This window comes from Lynx rufus, unplaced genomic scaffold, assembly GCF_022079265.1.
Source record: "Lynx rufus isolate CCGP_SWC_20201006 ecotype Redwood Valley unplaced genomic scaffold, mLynRuf1.p SCAF_2, whole genome shotgun sequence".
NCBI lineage: Eukaryota > Metazoa > Chordata > Mammalia > Carnivora > Felidae > Lynx > Lynx rufus.
In genome coordinates this window covers 208864050-208882757 of record NW_025814834.1, presented here as the reverse complement: position 1 = coordinate 208882757, position 18708 = coordinate 208864050, and the positions used below count along the sequence as shown (strand labels likewise).

General features: G+C 59.2%; 1 protein-coding gene across 1 annotated transcript in view; it reads right to left on the bottom strand.

Moving 5' to 3' along the window:
• The window catches only part of IFFO2 (intermediate filament family orphan 2), a 48009-nt gene that overhangs the window by 6079 nt on the left and 23222 nt on the right, over positions 1-18708 (bottom strand). Inside the window, exons 2-5 of the mRNA XM_047084783.1 lie at positions 7518-7578; positions 5911-6006; positions 4553-4693; positions 3238-3377 (exon numbers count right to left, since the gene is read on the bottom strand). Of these exons, the coding sequence (XP_046940739.1) occupies positions 3238-3377; positions 4553-4693; positions 5911-6006; positions 7518-7578 (438 nt within the window). The remainder of the gene's footprint in view (positions 1-3237; positions 3378-4552; positions 4694-5910; positions 6007-7517; positions 7579-18708) is intronic.

The window sequence follows — 18708 nt, the reverse complement described above, 5'->3', positions numbered from 1 at the left end:
CTGCAGCTCAGAAAGAAAACCACACTTGTCCAAAGTCACACTGCTTGCTTGTAACAGAAACTGGGGCTAAAAACCAGATGTTTCCCACAGCGTTTTCCTCCCCAGGAAAACACACCGAGCACCCATATGTGCCGGGCACGCCATGGGCCTCTACGCCTCTATTAAACTGCATTTCATTCCATCCTCACGACGTTCCTATGAAGCAAGCATAATTATTACTCCCATTTTACACATGAGGACACTGAAGGCTGCAGGGATTAGGTAGACTTCTGGACCAACACACGCTGGAAATCGGGTTTGCATTCAAAGCCCAAGTAATTTCAGAGCCTCCCTATTCACCGGGACTAGAAGTAGTAACAGACCATACAGGCTGGCCTGGGACTGAGGGGTTTCTGGAGATGCCCTGGCTCCCCCTGCTGGAGGGGACCTCAAAAATCAGGTGGGAAGGCTGAGGTCTGTGGGGGTTAAATCATTTGATCCGTCGCATCAGCCACAGAAGAGAACCGTGAGTCCCGGGGCTCTCCTTCAACTCCTCCCTGGATTCTCCGGGACACTGCTCCCTATTTTCCCAAAGGATCAGGCTGGGGGCCACCAGGCTGGGCCCAAGAAGAACTTCCGGTTAAAAACTACCTAGAGCCCCCCCGGAGCCAGATTCCCCACCAAAATGCAGTTCCTGCTGGATCCTGTAGGTGGCTCCGTGGGTCCAGGGACCAGGGACCGGGGACCAGAGCCGGGACCAGGGCTGTGTCGGAAGGCAGTGCTGGCCTGGACTAGCTCCAGACGAGCCCCTGGGGTCCACCCGCACCGCAACACATACTCGACTGCTGACTTCACTTCCTTTCTAGCGTCTGGAATCTAAAGGAAACCCTGGCTGAGTAACGGGGAGCCAGAAAGGATGGGAAGATGGGCAAGAGAGGAAGGTCAGACGATCGAGAAGGCGGAGCCAAGGAGCTGGCCCCGGTGCAGGGAAAGTAGCAAATTCCTCCCCTTCTCCTTGGTCTGAAGCCCAAGCAACAGATTTTGATCAAAACAAAACAGCCCTGACACGGGCGCATTATTCAAAGACATCAGTGGAACCGGCCGGGGGGCAGCCTCTGGCTTGGGTCTCTGCCCAGTCCATAGCGAGGGGACACGGACATGTCAGTGGGAGGGGCCGGGGCCCTGCCGAGGGTGGGGTCAGCACGGCCTCGGCCAGGACTGCAAGGGTGGAGAGGGATCAGAGGATTTTTTTTTTTTTTTTAATCTAGGCAACTGTACAACTGATAAATCTAATTAGATACTGAACCTAGTTCAGACCTGTCAACACCAGGCACCCGTTTTTGCATTGGAACCTCCTTTGTATACACAGTACTGCTTCCGGTGGAGCCCCCAGACCCAGCTCTTGGGACTGTCCCTTTCAGCTCACCCCATTCCTAGGCGGCCTAACTATCCCCTGGTGACTTTCTGAAAACGGGGGACAAAGCCCCTGAATCCATGCGAATGAACCCAGCCTGGGCCTGGGGGGGCGGACAATGCCCAGCCTAACATTCAGAACAACCGGATCCGACCAAGAGTTCTCTTCGATGAGAGTATGACATTTGGAGGGGACGTCAGAAGATGATATCAAGAGTCCAGGAGACTGTCACCCTCAAACAGCAAACCCCCAAAACGCAGCCCACCTCAGTTCTGTGTCAAGAGAATGACAAGTACAAGGAAGTGGCAGGCAAACCCATCCCTGCTCGGTTCTGACTCCTGTCTCCCTGAGAGTCACCTGGCTCGGCCACAAAGGGACCAGGGCAGGGATGATGTTGCAAGGAGCGCAGAGGGAGACATCTCTCTGAGCACAAAGACAGCCAGTTGGGGACAAAGCACTGGACCGAGAGTCAGGGACCCCGCTCTGTTCCAGCTCCTGGCAGGCCCCTCTCTTATCCTCGGTTTCCCCATCTGTACGTGAAGGGCTGGGCTGAGCGACCCTCGGACTCTGTAATGCTAAGCCAGCCCCGGAGCTTTGCAGGAAGCCATCAGGAGATGGCTGTGCCCTGGCTTCTGAGCTGAGTACAATGTCACAGGCAACTGCGAAAGACACGTGCCCCCTCTGGAGGGGTTCTGTGGGGTTTTTGCGATGGCTCAGGAGAGCCAAGAGCTCAAACGTAGCCCTGCTGTTGGAAACCCAGAGCCCTGGGGAAAAGCAGAGCTCTCAGGGCTCGGGGGCCCCACTGCGAAGGCCTCCAGAGAAAGAGCAGCCAAGAGCAGGCCCGTGGGGCAGGAGGAAACGGCCCCAGAGACCCTGTCCCAGCCCAGCCCTTTGACCCCAGGCCCGTAGGTGAGTCACCTAATGCCCACAGCTGCTCCCTCCTCTCCCCTCCCCCTCCCCACTTTAGGGCACTACATGAGTCACAGTTAAAGATGGATTTGGATTGAGAGTATGGCACTGGGCAGGCCAAGGCCATACACAGTGTGTCCCTGCCCTAGGCGACTACGGCCGGTGGGGTTCTAGGAAACCAGCTTTCCACAGGGGAGGGGAGAGCAGCCCTGATGGAAAGTATTCGCCAGTTTCCCACCAGGGCAAACTTGAAGCGACTTCCCTGTGCCATCACTGGACATGGAGTGGGCAGACATGTGTGCGATCGCTTTCATGAGCTGGTACGAGCTGGCTCCAGCCCACCACTGACCACAGCCAGCCCCGGACTCTGCCACTGGCCCGCGGCATCTCACAGGTGACATGCCTGACTCTGAATCTCAGCTCCGCCACGTTATCCGTGGGGTGGTCTTGGCCAAGTGGCTTCCCTCCCGTGAGTGTCAGTTTCCTCGTGTACAAAAGGGGAAACGGGAATCCAACCTCCTTGGTCGACTGTCTGGAGTCCCCGAAGTCACATTTGTGAAGCACCTTACAGACACAGGATGCTCAGTGGACGTCGGGAGCCCTCCCCCGGCCAGCCTGGGGGGCCCTGGTGTGTGGATCGGCTTGGCTACCCTCCCCTCCCCTCCCGCTGCCCTGCAAGGACAATGGTGGGAGCGGAAGGCTTGATCTGACAGGACCACCACTAACCACTTGGCCTCTTCTGAAAATGTGAAACTCCCCAAACTGTAAAGATTGAAAATAAATCTAAATTCTTTCAGAACACCGTGCTGGCCACACAAAACACATCTGCAGGCTGCTTTCAGCCCAGGTCACCGGTTTGCCACCCCTGTCCCAGCAATCTGGGGAAACTGGAGAGGAGCCCCCCCTGGGGAGGGCTGGGCAGTGGAGATACTCACAGCTGGTTAAACATGCGTTTCATCTCGTCCGTGATGTTCATGGAGCCGACCTCGTCATCTGAGAACCGGTTCACCTCCCCGTCCTGCTCGGAGATGTCATCGTCGGAGGCCACCTTACGCTCTTTCTTTTTGGGGACCACCTGACCCGGAAAGGAAGAGACCGAGGTAAGTGGGAGGCTCGGCTGGGATGGGCTGGGAAGGGAGCCGGCATCCCACGGGATGGATGGAGCGTGGCTGGGGTAGCCACTGCCAGGAAGGGTGCAGAGCTGAACTCCTCTAAGAAGCAGGCGGAGCTAGCAGGGAGCGTGAGGCGGAGACATGCAGGACGGAGGACAGACGGCCTGACCCTTCCCTCCCCTGGGGGTGGGCCGGCCCGGCTCAGCCCTTCACCAGAGCAGTAGGCCCACGATCTGGGGGAGAGGGATGGGCCAGCCCGGGGCACAGAGTCACCCGGGATGTGTCAGAGCCAGCCAGAGATGGAGAAACCCCTCACAGGGGCCCAGAGGCCCCACGCTCAGAGCCCTCCTGCTCGCACGCAAAGGTAACGGGCAGGCAGCCCCAGGTTCACCAAGCTTCCTCCACTCCAAGCAGACAAGACACGAGCAAACCAAACAAAGCCTGGCATGGTCACCCCTGCTCCCCAGCAGAGGCGGCAGCAAGAAGGCGCGGAGGTGGACGAGCCCGGATTTCTCCCGCTACGTCCGAAGTCACGCACTTAAAGCGACAACACACCGTATTGCCCTGGGCTCAAGCAAAAAGCCAAACCACAACCCAAAATTCAAGAAGCAGCCTTTGGAGAATGACGCATGCCCTCTGGGCAGCTGGACAAGCCCCCAGGGTACTGACAGAGGCTCTTCAGTGGAAGCGGAAAATAGAGACCAAAAGCCCCTCTTGGGAAATCTTAGACTCAACTGCCAGGGCTCAGGTCGGCCAACCCAGGGCTCCCACAGCCTGGCCAGGGCCCTCGACCTGGGCGATGGCGCCCCGTGGGCCGAGCCCTGAGGGGTGAGGAGACCTGAGATCCAGTCCTGGCACTTCCTTTCCCTCCCTGAGCCCGTCGTGTCACCCCGCCCCCCTCCGGGCCAAGTGGCCTCTTCAGCCGCAGGATGAAGCACTCCTCCTTGACGACGCAGCCTGAGGGGCCTACAAGTGCCTGATTCTACCTCGTCCTGGGGAGGCCAGAGGGGTGGGTAAACGCTACCTCTGGGGGGAAGGGGAGTGGGCAGGGCTCGGGGGGAATAGGGCCATGCAGGGTGGAGGCCAGGCCCTCTGGGAGTGGGGAGTGGCAGCTGGTGAGCAGGGTGGCCCTATTCACCTGGAAGATCTTGGACACGTCTTCCGAGTTCCGCTGCTGTGCGACATCGCACAGCTTGGCCGTGATATCGATTCGACGGCAGATGTCCATGTCCACCTTCATGGCCTTTTCTTGGATCTTTGTGTCCAGGTCTGTCATGGGCTGCAGGGAGGACAGCAGGGGGGTTACGTGAGCGAGGGCTGGACCAAGCACAGGGGGGCGGGGGAGTCGCTCCCAGGCTCCTGAGGGGGCGGAGGGGCGTGAGGCCCGGGGTCCAGAGTCCGAGGGGGCCAGGGAGCTTCTCCTGGGCGTCGGGGGTGGGGCCAGCGCTGCTCAGGTTAGGGGAGGGGGAGGGGGGGTCGTAGGAGCTAAAGGCTTTGGCGCTGAGTAAACAATGTGAGACCCTGTTTGGCGGCCTCCCTAAGGGCTGCTGGAAGGCATCCCCTCAAGAGACACAGTGTTTATTTGTTAGAGCAAAGGAAAAGGAAAGACAGACCCCACTGGTGAAAGACTTCCCTTCTTTCCCACCCCGCGTGCCCCACCTGTCCCCCACAGAGGGGCCTGCCAAGTGGCGCTCTCTCCCCAGGACCCCCCTCCCCACGGCTGACAGCGGGGCATCACCTAAGACGGGGGGGGGGTCCCCCAGGACCCCAGTGAGGGAAAGCCAGGTGGCCTTCACCTGCAGCCCCCAGAGGCTTCTTCCAGCCACACCCAGCTCCACACCCCTCAGGACTAGAAGCCACACCAGGCTGAGTCACCCGCGATCGGGGCTCCTTCTCCTTTCTGGCGGCCCTCCCTACGTACGGCCCGCTGCTTGAAGGTGGCGGGAAACCCGGGTCCCCAGCGGGAAGGAGGCCTTTGTTGCCAACAGCTCCCTGCACCCGTGGTCGCTCAGAAAGGTTCCAGTCGCCAAAAGGATGCACACACTGGCCTTCCCCAGCTTTACAAAGCAACCCTGCTGCAGGCCGCTGGCCTGGGGAGCCTCTCAGGCTGGCACGGGCCAGACCCGGGGCCTTCTGCAACCTGCCACTGGGCCCTCCGCCGTGCCCAGACAGCGAGGCCCACGGCCACCACCTGCCCTCAACGTGGCAAGCTGGGACGAGTCGGAGCAAACGCAAACAGACCATCAGAGGAGCCCAGGGGAGGGCGGGATGGGTTAAGCAGCAGATTAATGCATCTCTACTCAGACCAAGGGAAGCAGAAGTGAGGGGTGGGGGCTGGTCTCCGATGCATCCGACATCCTCACGGGGCAAACGCAGCCAGCCAGGACTCTAACTAGAAGCCGAGCTCTGGAGCCTCGGAGTGAATGAAGCATTTTGCATGATGGGTGGGGGGGGGGGGTTGTCATGATGCCTGGGGTGGCGGCCAGTGGCACTTACGTCACTCATGAGCCCCTTAAACACCACCAGCTCGGCCTTGAGCCGCTCAATTTTCTCGTTCATCTCCTCCTGGATGGCTTCAGCCTCCTGTGCCGCCTGTGGAGGACAGAGATGGGGACGGGCTTAGGGGGCCAGGCATCCTGAGGGCTAGGAAGGGCTGGGCACCTGGGTCTACAGCCCTGGACGCCTGACGTCCCACCAGGCCTGGCACCTGCATGCCAGGAAAAGGGTGCCGACGACCTCACCCCAGCCCACCTTTCCTCGAGCCCAGTTCACTTCAGGGCACCACTCGGCTTAAAACACTTCTCAAAGAAATAGTCATCGTATGGAAAAAATCCCCGGCAGATGTTAAGAAGAGAAGAGCAGGTTAATATAACAAGAGATCCCAACAGGTTAAAATATGAGGTCGGTCCATGTGAGATTCCCAATGGTTGACCATCTCCCATCTCAAAAATGGCAACGTCATGTGTGTTAACCTAATCAAACATATAAGTCTAGAGTACCTGTGTTTGCACAGAAAAGACCAGAAGGCCACATGGCAATTTGTCAACTATGCAGGGGTAGAACTGGAGGTGGGTTTTATTTTCTCCCTGTACTTCTCTGAATTTTCCAAATATGTGACCATGAACATGTTATGTTTGTAAATACAAAGATTTCTGTTATAAAAGAAAGGGGGGGGGCAGCCATTCATCCTTTTCCTTCTACATATTGACATTATTTTATTCTATCTCTTATAAGATCAGTGCTTTAAATATCAGAAAGCAATTCCTTTTTAATGTTGGAAAGAACTTTTCCTTGCCTTCTCCTGGGGTCGCTATTCAAAGGCCAAGAAGGTGGAGTTTGCTGCCCAGGGTACCCAGCAGGTGGGTGAGAAGCAGAGCCATAGACAGAGAGCCAGAACCGAAAGGGAATGTTCTCACCTGGTGACACGGCCACCTGCCCTCTCCGAGGCATCCCGCCCCAAGTCAGTTCCCTTAAGCTGGGGGCTGGGCAGTTCAAGAGACCATCCAGTCCTGGGGTGCCTGCATGGCTCAGTCGGTTGGTTAAGCGTCTGACTCCTGATTTCGGCTCAGGTCACGATCTCACGGTTCGTGAGATCGAGTCCCGCGTCAGGCTCTGCGCTGACAGCACGGAGCCTGCTTGGGATTCTCTCTCTCCATCTCTCTCTGCCCCTCCCCCACTTGTGCGTGTGTGTGCGCTCTCTCCCTCTCCCCCCGCCTCTCTCTCTCAAAATAAATAAATAAGCATTTAAAAAAAGAGAGAGAGAGAAACCATCCAATCCTGAGCTCAGGTGGGGAGAAGGTGGGAAAGAGTTACTGGACCAACGTCACCCAGCAAGCAGGGGTCAGCGCCGGGACTTAGACCCAGGCTTCCCAACTCCTGTCCCGGAGCTTTTCTGCAACACTGTGCCAGTCCCTTCCTAGGTCTGAAGCAGGGGACAAGGAGAGGCCTTGTGGCTCCACTGAGGAGAGACTGAGGCAACAGGAAGCAGCACAGAGCAGGGGCTGAGCCAGGAACGGCCTCGGGCTTTGTGCCACCGCGACAGTGCCCCTTGGCCACACGGCTCCCGCGAGCCTCTCCCGGTTGGGACCTCCGAGGGCGCTCACCTCCTGCAGCGTGTCCACCATGGTCTGGAGGTTCATGCGCTTGGCAAGCTCTTCCTCCCACCTGCAAGAGTCGAGAAGGACAGGTGGTCAGAGGGTGGGCTCCCCGTGCCAGTCCAGCCCTCAGACACAATGCCAGCACCCACCCTGGGCCTGTCCCCGGGCCAGGCAAGGAAGGGGCAGCAGTGAACCCATCCCGGCCTGCCCTCCAGGACGCTCCCAGTCTAGGGGTGGGGGGGACGGCCCATAACCATATCAGGCGGTGGTGACATGTGCCACGTGCTGGCACCAGCGCCGCGGGGAGATGAAGGCCGGAGGGACCACACTGTCTACTTCACACACGCTGTAAAATGCCGTGCAAATGCCACTGTTCCTGCTATGGTTGCCTCACACGGGACAGCACGGGAGCCCGGCTGCAGCCAGCACCCGATAGGGGCTCTTTGCACCCGTCAGAAAGAAACTTTTATTGTACTGATCATTGCGATCTTGGGTTCTTGTCCTGTAGCGACCTTCATCAGCAGCGAAGTCTCCTACACAGTGATCATCCCTAGCTCACAGATATGGAAACTGAGGCCCAGAGAGGTTAAATGTCTTACCCGGAGACGCTCAGCTAGCTGGCGGGTGGGGCTGGAATTCAAACCCAGGTCTGCTTGGTTACATTAAAACAAAACCAATAAATATAGCTCTCACTTATTCAGCGCTTATTATGCGCCAGGCGCTGTTCCAGGGCTTTCTGTGTATTGTCTCATTCGGGCACACATTAGTTAAAGCTGGACAGGAAAGAACAGAGGGCACCCAGGGGCTCCCAGTGTGCCCCCCAACATTAACTGGAGGTAGAATGGGATGTTAATAATTACCAGGCACGGTTCTACATGACATAATTCGGTCCTCTTAACAACCCTCCAGCACAGCCGTAGTGTTACCCCATGTTACGGATGGAGAAAGCAAGGCACAGAGTCAGGTGCCCAAGGTCAGCGTGAGGACAGGTGGAGCCAGGACTCTAACCCAGGCTGGAGGCTCCAGACTGAGTACTTGTAACCCTGCCAGGCCCCCTGTAGACCCAGGACCCACGGGAGCCGTAACTGGGCTCCCCACCCAGCTCCTCTCCCCCCCCAGAGGAAGCCTGGAAGAGGTCCCCTCCCTCCCGCCCTCCTGAGACACACCGATGAGCTTGTCTCTTTCCTCACCCTATGGCCGCCTCCCTACATGGCCTCAGAGCAGGCGAGTCTGGAAGCCTTTTAGGATGCTGTCGGGGCCGGCTAAAAATAGGCCAGAGGGGAAGAATGGATGAAGGGTAGGTTACGTCACTGGCTTTTGGAAACAAGAGAACACGGATACTGTTTGCACACACAGAGGAAAATTCCTCCTCTCCCCTACATGCTCCCCTTCTCCCTCGCTCCCTCTGGTCTCTACCAACCCCCCTGGTGTTGGCAGGGAGGCCTAGCTCTGCCAGGGGCTGCCGGGTCCAGAACCTGGCGGGCAGTGGGACTGGGGCTGGGGGTCCTGCCAGGGATGAAGGGCACCGAGAAAGCTAAGGAGAGGCAGGGAGAGAAGCTAAGGACCGACCCCAGGCCAGACCATCTCACTGAACCCCCCCCACTGTACACATGAGGATCCCGAGGCCCACAGCATATAGGGAATTTGTCCAAGGTCACTTGGTATGTCAGGGGCAAGGCCAGGAGTCCCGCCCCGGGCCCACCGTGGAAGACAGGAACCCCGGGTGGGGAGAAGTTCACAGGCTGCCCTCAACGCAGCATGGGGCTCCTGGGGCTTCTCTCAAGGGAGGCCAAGGCCCAGAACACGGGTCTGAGCTGAATCATCTCTCCTGGCCACGCTGCTCTCAGAGGGGCAGGGGACTCAATTCCAAGCTGCCGAGCAGAGCAGGTGCAAGGAAGGGCCGCAGGCTGCCTTCTGCAAGCCGGCCTCGCTATTGCAAGGGCAGGAGTAGCAGAGAAGGGGGCCGCGAGGGGTGAAGAGGTGGGCACCCAGGGGCACCTCACCCACACACATCCGCTTCTCAGACGGGCTCCTGGAGATGAGGCCCGGCCCCTCTCACTTTTCCTTCGAGCAACCTTTTGATGAGGAAAGTGACAGAAGGGTTAACAGACCCATTGCACAGAGAGGGCAAATGAGGCCCAGAGATTTGCCCCCAGTCGACCCAGAGCAAAGACACAAGCCAGGTCTCCAAAGCGACAACCGCTGATGGGCCCGCACAGTCTGCGTCCCACGCACCGAGTTCAGTGCCTCATACACACTGGCTTCCGTGTGAATTTTTATTAACCTGCTCACGTAGAGAATCTTCCCCACACCCATCCTGTGGATGCAAGAGCTGACGTTCAGAGAGGTGAGGGAACTCGTCTGAGGCCACCCAGCTAGTAAGCAGGGATGGGACTCAAGCCTGGCCCGCGCTCTAGAGCAGCAAGAACCACGCTGCGATGTGCACAGGAATCACCCCGGGGACCTTGTTCGGACTCGGCAGGTGTGGGGCGGGGCGGGGCGGACACGCGGCATTTCTAACGAGCTCCCCTGCGCCACAGCACGCGGAGCGGCCCCACACCTCGCTGGGGTTTCTAAGCTGCATCCCGACATCGATGCCCTCGCACAGATGACATCATGGGCCTTCTCATTTCCAAAGCCAGGCCGGGTGGGCAGCCGGCAGGCCTGCTCCCAGAAGACCCAGGGCAGACCCCGGCGTGTCAACAGCAGCTGGCTTGACAGACCAAATCTGCTGCCCACACTGCCACACCTCCCAGCCGCAGTGGGAAAACCTGGCTCTGCGGGCTCCAGCGTTGACATTGCAGAAAAGCTTTGCCCTTCAGCCGCGCTGGCTGACGGGGGTGGAAGGACGTCGGTGATGTGCTTCTTAAGGGGCCCCAGATGCCCCGTGTTCTCTGCCGCTCGGCGCAGGAGGGAGCACGCAGCTTGACAGAACACGGGTCAAGTTTTTTTTTTTAAGTTGTGGCCTCTGAAATGCCAACGCCTCTGTCCCGGGCACGGTCCCCTCCCCTGACCTGGATCTGCCCACGGGAATAAGGTTTCAGCAGGACGGGCGTTTCGGGCGGAGGCACCCGCATCAGCAAAGATGGGCAGCAGGGAGGCCAGGGAGTGGCCGCCACCACTGGGAAGGGGACCCACCTGCTAGGGGTCAGGGGCCGGTCCACTATCGAGTCTTTTAAGCCTTCGCCCTCCCGGCTGTCACGCCTGGCCCCCCGCTGAGCAAGGGTGTTCACGTGGTACGCTATAAAGCTGCAGAGAAACCTCTCCCCATTTTACGGGCAGAGAAAACAAAGGCCCGGAGCACAGAGATAACTCCAGCCGGGGCCGAGGTGGCCTGCGTCACTTAGAGCCACCCCTGCCCGCCCTGGCCCAATGGCTCATAAAACTTCCAGCTTTTCCTTCCTAAAGTGTGGGGTAAGAGAAGGGAGAGGAGGGATAGTTATTGGTCACCATCTGGGTGGGGCTCACCAAGTTAGGCATTCAGATACACGTAAAATATAAAATACCACCTAACCTTCTCCCCCCCCCCCCCACCGCCAAGGATTGTCCCCATTCTGCAGATGAGGATGGGTCTCAGGACCCCTGCCTCCCCCGCCACTTGGCCGTGGGACCTCATCACGCCTGGCTCTGACCCAGAGAGCCAGCCACGATGTCGGGGACCTCCAGAGAAAGTGCTCGGGGCCCAGCCCCGGCACCAGCCATGCTCCAACCACACACGGGGACCTGCTCTCGCCTCCCCACCCTGCAGACACCCTCGGACAGCAGTCTCTGAGGCCAGTTCCTCCGAGCGCTCCGATGTTCCCGGCAGCCTCTGCGGCAGGCAGGGCAGACAACGATGGGGGAGGAGGAAGAGGCTAAGAACACTAGTAGAGCAACTAATACAGACCGAGTGCACACGGTGGGTCAGGCACCCTTCTCAGGAGCTTCACGTGCATCACCTCATTTAAACAAGCCTCACACTAACCTCTAGGTACAGTTATTAAATTTTTTTTAACGTTTCTTTACTTTTTTGAGACAGAGAGAGACAGAGCATGAACGGGGGAGGGTCAGAGAGAGGGAGACACAGAATCCGAAGCGGGCTCCAGGCTCCGAGCTGTCAGCCCAGAGCCCGACGTGGGGCTCGAACTCACGAACCGTGAGATCATGACCTGAGCCGAAGTCGGACGCCTAACCGACCGAGCCACTCAGGCGCCCCTAGGTACAGTTATGATCTCCATGTTACTGATGAAGAAGTTCAAGTCCAAGAGCACTACCCGAGATCGCACAGCTAGCAAAGTGGGATCGTTTCTATTTCACACCTGTACTCAGAGAACCTCCAAATGCGAAGGCCGAAAGGGACCAGCGTTCACCTCGTCCAAACCTCTGAGGGTACAGCTAAGGAAACTGAGGCCCAGGGTCACACAGGAAGCTGAAGGCAGAGTGCCCTCTGCTCTCTTAGCCCAGGCCCCAGCTCACAAGGACCGGGAGGCAGAGGGATGTGAGCCCGAACTCAGGCTCAGCCTCCCCCAGCACCCGTCTCCATCCCTCAGAGCCTGGGTCTCTCCACCGACACATGAGAGCGTGGCCCCAACACACACCAGGGACACTCAAGAACCATTCTGTTCCCACACTCTCCGAATGGTCATGCGACCAGCCCCCAGCTCCAGCTGGGCTGGACCTCAGGGTGCATCTCCTGGCCACCCGCCTAGCCTCCTGCCCCCCTGCGACTCAGTTATTCCAATCCTTCCAGAGGCCTGTGCTCAAACCCTCCCACTGCCTGGAGCCTTGAACTGAAGGAGAAACCAAGATCCCAGCGAGGAAGACCCTGGAGCCCAGCATGACCCACAGCACAGCGGCTGTACGGGGTAGCAGACAAGGGCAGCAGCAGTCCCAGAGGGCCTCTGTGCCGATGCAAAAGACGGGCAGGGGCTCGAACCGTGCGGTGCACAAATCAGGACCCCGGGTGTGCGTGCGGGCAGCATGGAGAAGCCCTCTGGCACCCATCTCAAAAGTCTTAGGTACCCTGTGCCCTGGCCTGATGGGGCACGAAGGAAAGATGAGTGAGATGCCTGTTCTAGGCGGGAAAAGAGGCTCAGAGGAGGGGTGCCGTCATACAAGTCAGCAGGAGTCGGGTCCAAAGCCGGGGGTCCAGCCCTTCCTCCAGTACAGAGAACTGGTTATAATTACCATGTCTGCACTCGGCGCTGCAAAACCCACCCGCACTTGGTCAGGAGCCAAACGGTTGCATGCATCTGTTGGTTGGATGGATGGATGGATGGATGGATCCGAGCTACAATCACTCCTCAGCCCTCCTGCTCACCCCCTCCGCCCGGAACACCCTGAGCTTGCACCACCCCAGCCTCGGGGCTCCCAGGAGCAGAGCTCCCGGCAGTGCCCTCTGCTCAGCTCTGTCCACTCCAGGGAGACGAAGGCCGGGGGGGAGGGACCGCCAGGGCAGGAAGGGGGCAGGGAGAAGGAGAAAGCTTCCCTCTCCCACTTCCCACTGCCCTAGGGGCTGAAGAGGGGAGGCAGGGATGTCAGGACAAAGAGGGCAAGGAGAGGAAATGACTCCACCAAAGGAAGCTGCAGCTGGGGCCTCGGCCACTACCTTAGCAGAAGAACACGCATGAGGCAAGGGGCCGGGACAGGAGGTGGCAGCACCGGCCCCAGCCAGATGTGGTCTCCCTGCATTCCGGAGGAGCCACCACTGCAACCACATGATGGAGGAGAAGCCAGGCGGGCCTCTGGGGGGAGGGGGTGGGCCGCTTCCCGGCCCACCCCCTCCCCCATCCCCTCGTGATGACACACAGAGCCTCAGGAAAGGGGCCGACAAAGCCTGGCCTGCTGGGGGGCGGAAAGCCAAGCTGAAGTCACTGGCAGAGGGACTGACTCACAGATTTTTCACTTCCTGTGCCGTCAGAGAAAGAAGCCATGGGGCCCTAGCTCCAGAGGAAAGTGGGTACAGCCCCAGCCAAACAATTAAGGCTTCAGGGACAGCCCATGGGGCTGCCGGGGGGAAAGTCCTGGAGACTCCTAGGTTTGAATCCTGCCCCGGCCACTTCCCAGCTGTGTGGCCCTGGGCAAATCGATCACCCTCTCTGGGCCTCAGCTTCCTTATCTGCGAGAGGGGAAGCTCTCCACCCCCCTTGAGGGTGGTCGTGAGGACGGCCTGCGGTGGGCAGAACGGGTGAAAACACCCAGTCCCGCCCCCCGCACGGAGCAGACAATGAATGGGGGGCAGCTCCACGTGAACGGTGAAATGCCACCACTGTGGCTCCGGCGCCCAGACCCCAGAGAGCTGGGAGGGTGCCACAGGAATGGTCCACACCTTTCCAGGGAAGGGAAGCGGCTGGCACACCCAGGCTGACTCACTCAGGTGATGGGAAGCCGGCTCAGGTGAGGATAGGCTGGAGCCGCCGGTGGAAAAGCTCATTCTGAGCCAAGCGTGCGCCTGGCCTCTGGCGGAGGGCAGGTGGCAGAGACCGGTTTCCACCCAGACCCCGGGGAGCCCACCCCGCAGCAGCACAGCCGGGTGCAGGCCACCGGGACGGCGGAGGGGGTGAGCCCACTCACAGACGCACAGAGGCGCTGCTCCCCTCCCCACACCCCTGGCTTCACTGCAGAGCTGGGGGCCCAGACCAATACCCAAGCTGGGGGACAAGGTGGCAGGCCCGCAGGCAGACCAGGGGGACCCTTTCTGCAAATGCAGTTTCACCCAAGCCCACAGGCAGGAGATCAGAGTGGGCACCTCAACAGAGGCTGAGCTGCAGGTGACGATCTGGAGCCCCTCACCCTCCTGGCTTCTGCTGAGCCCCCCAGAACTTCCCACGCCATAGCACCCCCTTGTCTGACAACACGAACCTCTCCCGTGCTTTACTGTATCTTTGCTCTCCAGCAGAAGGAGGGCTGGGTCCCCCAGCCTGCGAGCAGAGGGGCTCCCCCTGCCCCTGAGCCCCGCTGTCACGGGTACCTCCAGGCACCGCCTCACTCGTGCTCCCCGTCCTCCTCCCCGCGGACTCTGGTGCTCCCATCTGCACTGAGCCCCCGATCCCAGGGAAGGGACCCCGTGCAGACGTGCCCACGACCAGCCCGGCTGCCCAGCTATGCTCCGCTGCTTGGAAGGAAACACAAATTAAATGCCAACTGATTGTCTCCACGGAGGAGGTATTAATTTAATGTGTACACTTAACCAGGGCAGCCGATTCCATTACAGGCGGGCAGTAATGGCCCGGGCAGGCCGGAGCACGGGCTGTGAGCTGGTGATGGGCCGCGGCGAGCAGCCACCGTGCCTCGTGTGCACCCCTAGCTGGCAAGTTGCCATCACACGCGCACGCACGGGCCTGCTTGCAACCTGAAATGCAGCCCCGTCCAGGGAGCCCAGCCGACAAGGCTTTGCCATGAGGCGCCCAGGGCCTTCTAGAATCAAAGATGATAGGAGTCTCTACTGACCCCACTAAGAAGGGCATGGAAACGGAGGAAGCCTCCAGCTACTCTGTGATTCCTGGGGGCCCGCGTACCACTACCCAGGAGCCTCAGTTTCCTCTTCTGTCCTACCTTGCAGGGTTCACGGGCAGGTTAGATAAGCTCATGTGAGCGTCCACAGGCACGCCTGACGACGGCCATTCTTACAACTGGTGTCACCTGCGGGGGGAGGGAGAGACAGGGTGGTGTGCCCAGGACCACCTAATAAGCAGGGGCACTTCATCCTCCGACGCTGGGGATCTGGAAGCTACCGAGAGGGGTGGCACTGAAATTCAGTTGCCCGTGAGTTTCCCCAGCGAGGAGGTGAAACGAAAGCCAGCCCTGCCCATGAGCTGCATGGAATCATCCGCACTCTCCCTCCCTGTCTCTCAGTGGTCACGAGCACCCTTTGCAGGGCGGCTGGCAGGCCTCCGGGGCTCTCCGTGGGGGCCACCAGGCCTTGAGAGAGGTCGAAGGGGGAGACCGGCAAGCCCTTGACTGGACCCCGCTCCGTAGGCCCACATATCCTCAGGCAACACAGCAGCCAGGGTCATGCAAGAAACCCTGTATCTGGTCCGTCGGTCCCTAACTTGCCGTGTGACCTCGGGCAAGTCCCTTCCCTCCTCAAGCATCACTTTCCCATTCTTAACGCAATGGTGTCCAGCTGGATAAATTCTAAGAGCCCAACCAGCCAGGCCAGAAAACGATTTCCACAGTCCCTAGGCAAAAACCCCATGCTGACCACAAAGCGATCTGATAAGCCTCAAAGTCTGAAATGTCTGAGACACCAGTCTTGGACCTCGAACCCAATGTGTGTAGTGAAGAGAAGGGCAGGGGCCCTGGAGGGTGCTGGGATCAAACCCCAGCTATACGTCCTGTGGCTCTGTGACCTAGAGCAGGCTACTCACCCTCTCTGAGCCTTGGTAAGCCCACCCACCTCGCAGGGTTTTTTGCAAACATTCAGCGGACTCACGTATGACAGGCACCTAGAACAGCGCCCGGCACACCATCATCCTCCTCACCCACGTGACTTCCCGAGGACAGATGGTCAGAGAGGTCCAGGGACTGAGAGAGCGGCCCTGGACCACACAGCGTAGGTGCCAGACTGGAACCCAGGACTGGCTGGCTCCAGAGCCCCTGTGCTGCCATAATCACCACAAAACCCAGCCAATGTCCTGTTTCTGCCCTCCATGCCCCCGGACATCCCCCAAGAATGAATGGGCACGTGCCCAGCCCTTTGTCTGTCCTGGCAAGGGCCACCGTGACGGCCAGAGAGACCAAGGCAGGAGAGGTCCCTCCAGCCAGAACCCAGCTGGTCTCACGGAGCAACCCCGACAGGCACGAGGCATCCTCACGGGCTCAGAGAAGCCCCTGGTCACCTGCCCCAATGCCAGTCTGAGGCGTGGGCTGCTTCTAGGGAGTCATCTGCTTCAGTCACCCAGTGTCCCTGGCTGCCCAGATCCCCAGTGCCCTTTCCACCCTGCTGCCATGTACCGAAACAGCTATAGGGACCTGGCCGCTCTGGGGGTGCCTGTAATCCGGAGGCTGTATGCTGGGCAGCACCCTCCTTCCAGTGCCTCTGTCCAGAAACCACACCCAAGCGGGCACTGCCCCCCACAAACCAGATCACCTCTGAGAAGCAAAGTGTCTCAAAGGGCATCTCATGGCAAGGAGGAATCTGCACCCCAAATCGTAAACCACCATGAGGTTTCTGGGGCACCGTTTCCAACCTCTTTGAGGTTTGCTACACCTTCAACACCTCCTCCAGGGAGCCTTTCCTGACTTCCCCAGGGTGAGTCACTATGTCCATTGGAGGTTTCCAGTCCTGGCACATGCCCTCTTCATGGCATCCGTGAGCTGTCACTCCCCTGCCTCTCTCATCAGACTCGCTCTCCCAGGAGAAGGGGAAGGACTTACATTGCCCTGAAAATGCTTAGTACGTGCTGGCCTCGTCACTGTCCTCCCACCTAGGGTCCTCATGCCCGCTTCACCGACGCGCAAACAGAGGTCCAGGTGCAAAGCCCGGTCCATCTGGTTTCCAAGGCTGAGCAGCTTCTCAGCGCTAAGAGTGTCTTACCACCAGCTCCGTGAACCCTACTCTCCACCACGCCCTCCAGCACACCCCAGATTACCATCCCAGGGTCAGGTGCACAGATGTGGGTTCGCGGGGTCTCAGTCACTGACTTGGAAGAGAGCTGCTCAGCCAGGGTATTTGCTTTGCCTGTTTACTCGCCTCCGAGGCCCCAGAGCTCAGGTGGACAAAGGCGTTAGCATTCCACCTCCAGTGGCCAAGACCCATCTGCCTGCAACCTCGCCATCCCCCCGCCCGACAACCCGCTGGGGCCAGCATGTGACCAGCAAAAGAGGCACCGGCTTTGGAGTCAGATCGAAATGGGTTCAAAGCCCAACATGACCGGCCATGTGCTTCCGGGCAAACGATTTCCTGCCCCTGAGCCTCCCTCTTTGGACATCGTGGCACGGGGATCATAGAGGACCCTCCTCGGGGGCTGCTCTGGTCTGTGAAAGAGGTGATAAGGTGCAGGTTCTGCACAAACGGAGGCTCTCCTTCCCTGCCCTGTCCTGCTGCCACTGACTAGCTCTGAGGTCTCTCTGGGCCTCGGTTTCTTCATCTGTAAAATGGTCTCCGCTTCCTCTGGCTCTGCTGCCCTATGGAAAGCACGGGGAGAAGGCTGGCTGCAGTTTGCCATCAGGCCCCCAGGCACTGACGGCAGAGGCCTCACACTTTCCTTCCCCGGACCGGGATGTTGGGAAGGGCAGGGTTTTGCCTCTGGGCAAAGCACTTAACCTGCGCCCCAGATTCCCCACCTTTAAGGCGGGTGCCAATGGAAGCACTAGTTTACACTCAAGTGTATCGCGTCCGTGTGTGTTAAGCACTTAGCGTGCAGCCCAGCGCCTAGTAAACACTCAACTGACGGAAGCTCTGATTAGCCGGTCCCGCCACGGAGAACGGGTGGCTCAGCTTGGGGTGACAGTCCGCTAAGTGAACTGGCCAGGGCCCCGGACACCACACCAGACAGGACGCACCTGGGTGCCAACCCAAAGCCCTGCTATCCGTGCCCGGTAACGCACGGAGCCATCGAACAAAGACACGGGAGGACCTCTCATCTCCCTGGTGTCCAACCCAGCAGCACATCCCAGCACCCGGCACAAGACTGGGCACGAGGACGCCCCAGGGAATGAGAGTCGAGTGCCTCTGGGTCACTGCAGCCCAGCTCAGTCTGGCTGTCAGCTTGGATTCCGTCTTGTCTCCCCCGCAACAGTTTCAACAAACATTTCCCAAGTGCGCACTCGGGAGCCACGTGGCAGGCAGTGGCAAAGAAGTGGATGAAGAACGTCCCCCTCCCATTGAGAGAGGGAGGCCAGTCCCGGAGCTCTCTCCAAGCGGCACCTCTGGCTTCTTGACCCTCAAGTCCTCAGTCCCTCAACCCATAAGGCAGGAAGGTCTGGAAGCGGGGACGGAAGGGGCTGCTGATCCTGGGCTCTCAGGGCCGCGAGGCATCTTTGCTCTGTCCACGAATGGACGGGAGCTGTCCCTGCCCGTCTGCACCCAGGGGCAGCGGGGAGGAAACCGAGAATCCATCACCACCCTGAAAACAGCAGTTGCTTCCAGAGAGAGAACCACGTGGCTGGGGGACAGGGGTGGGAGGGAGGCTTGTCACTCTGTTTCCTGCTGTTTCTTTTTTTTTAAGTCAATAGTAAGATACAAATATAAAATTTACCATCATAATCATTTTTT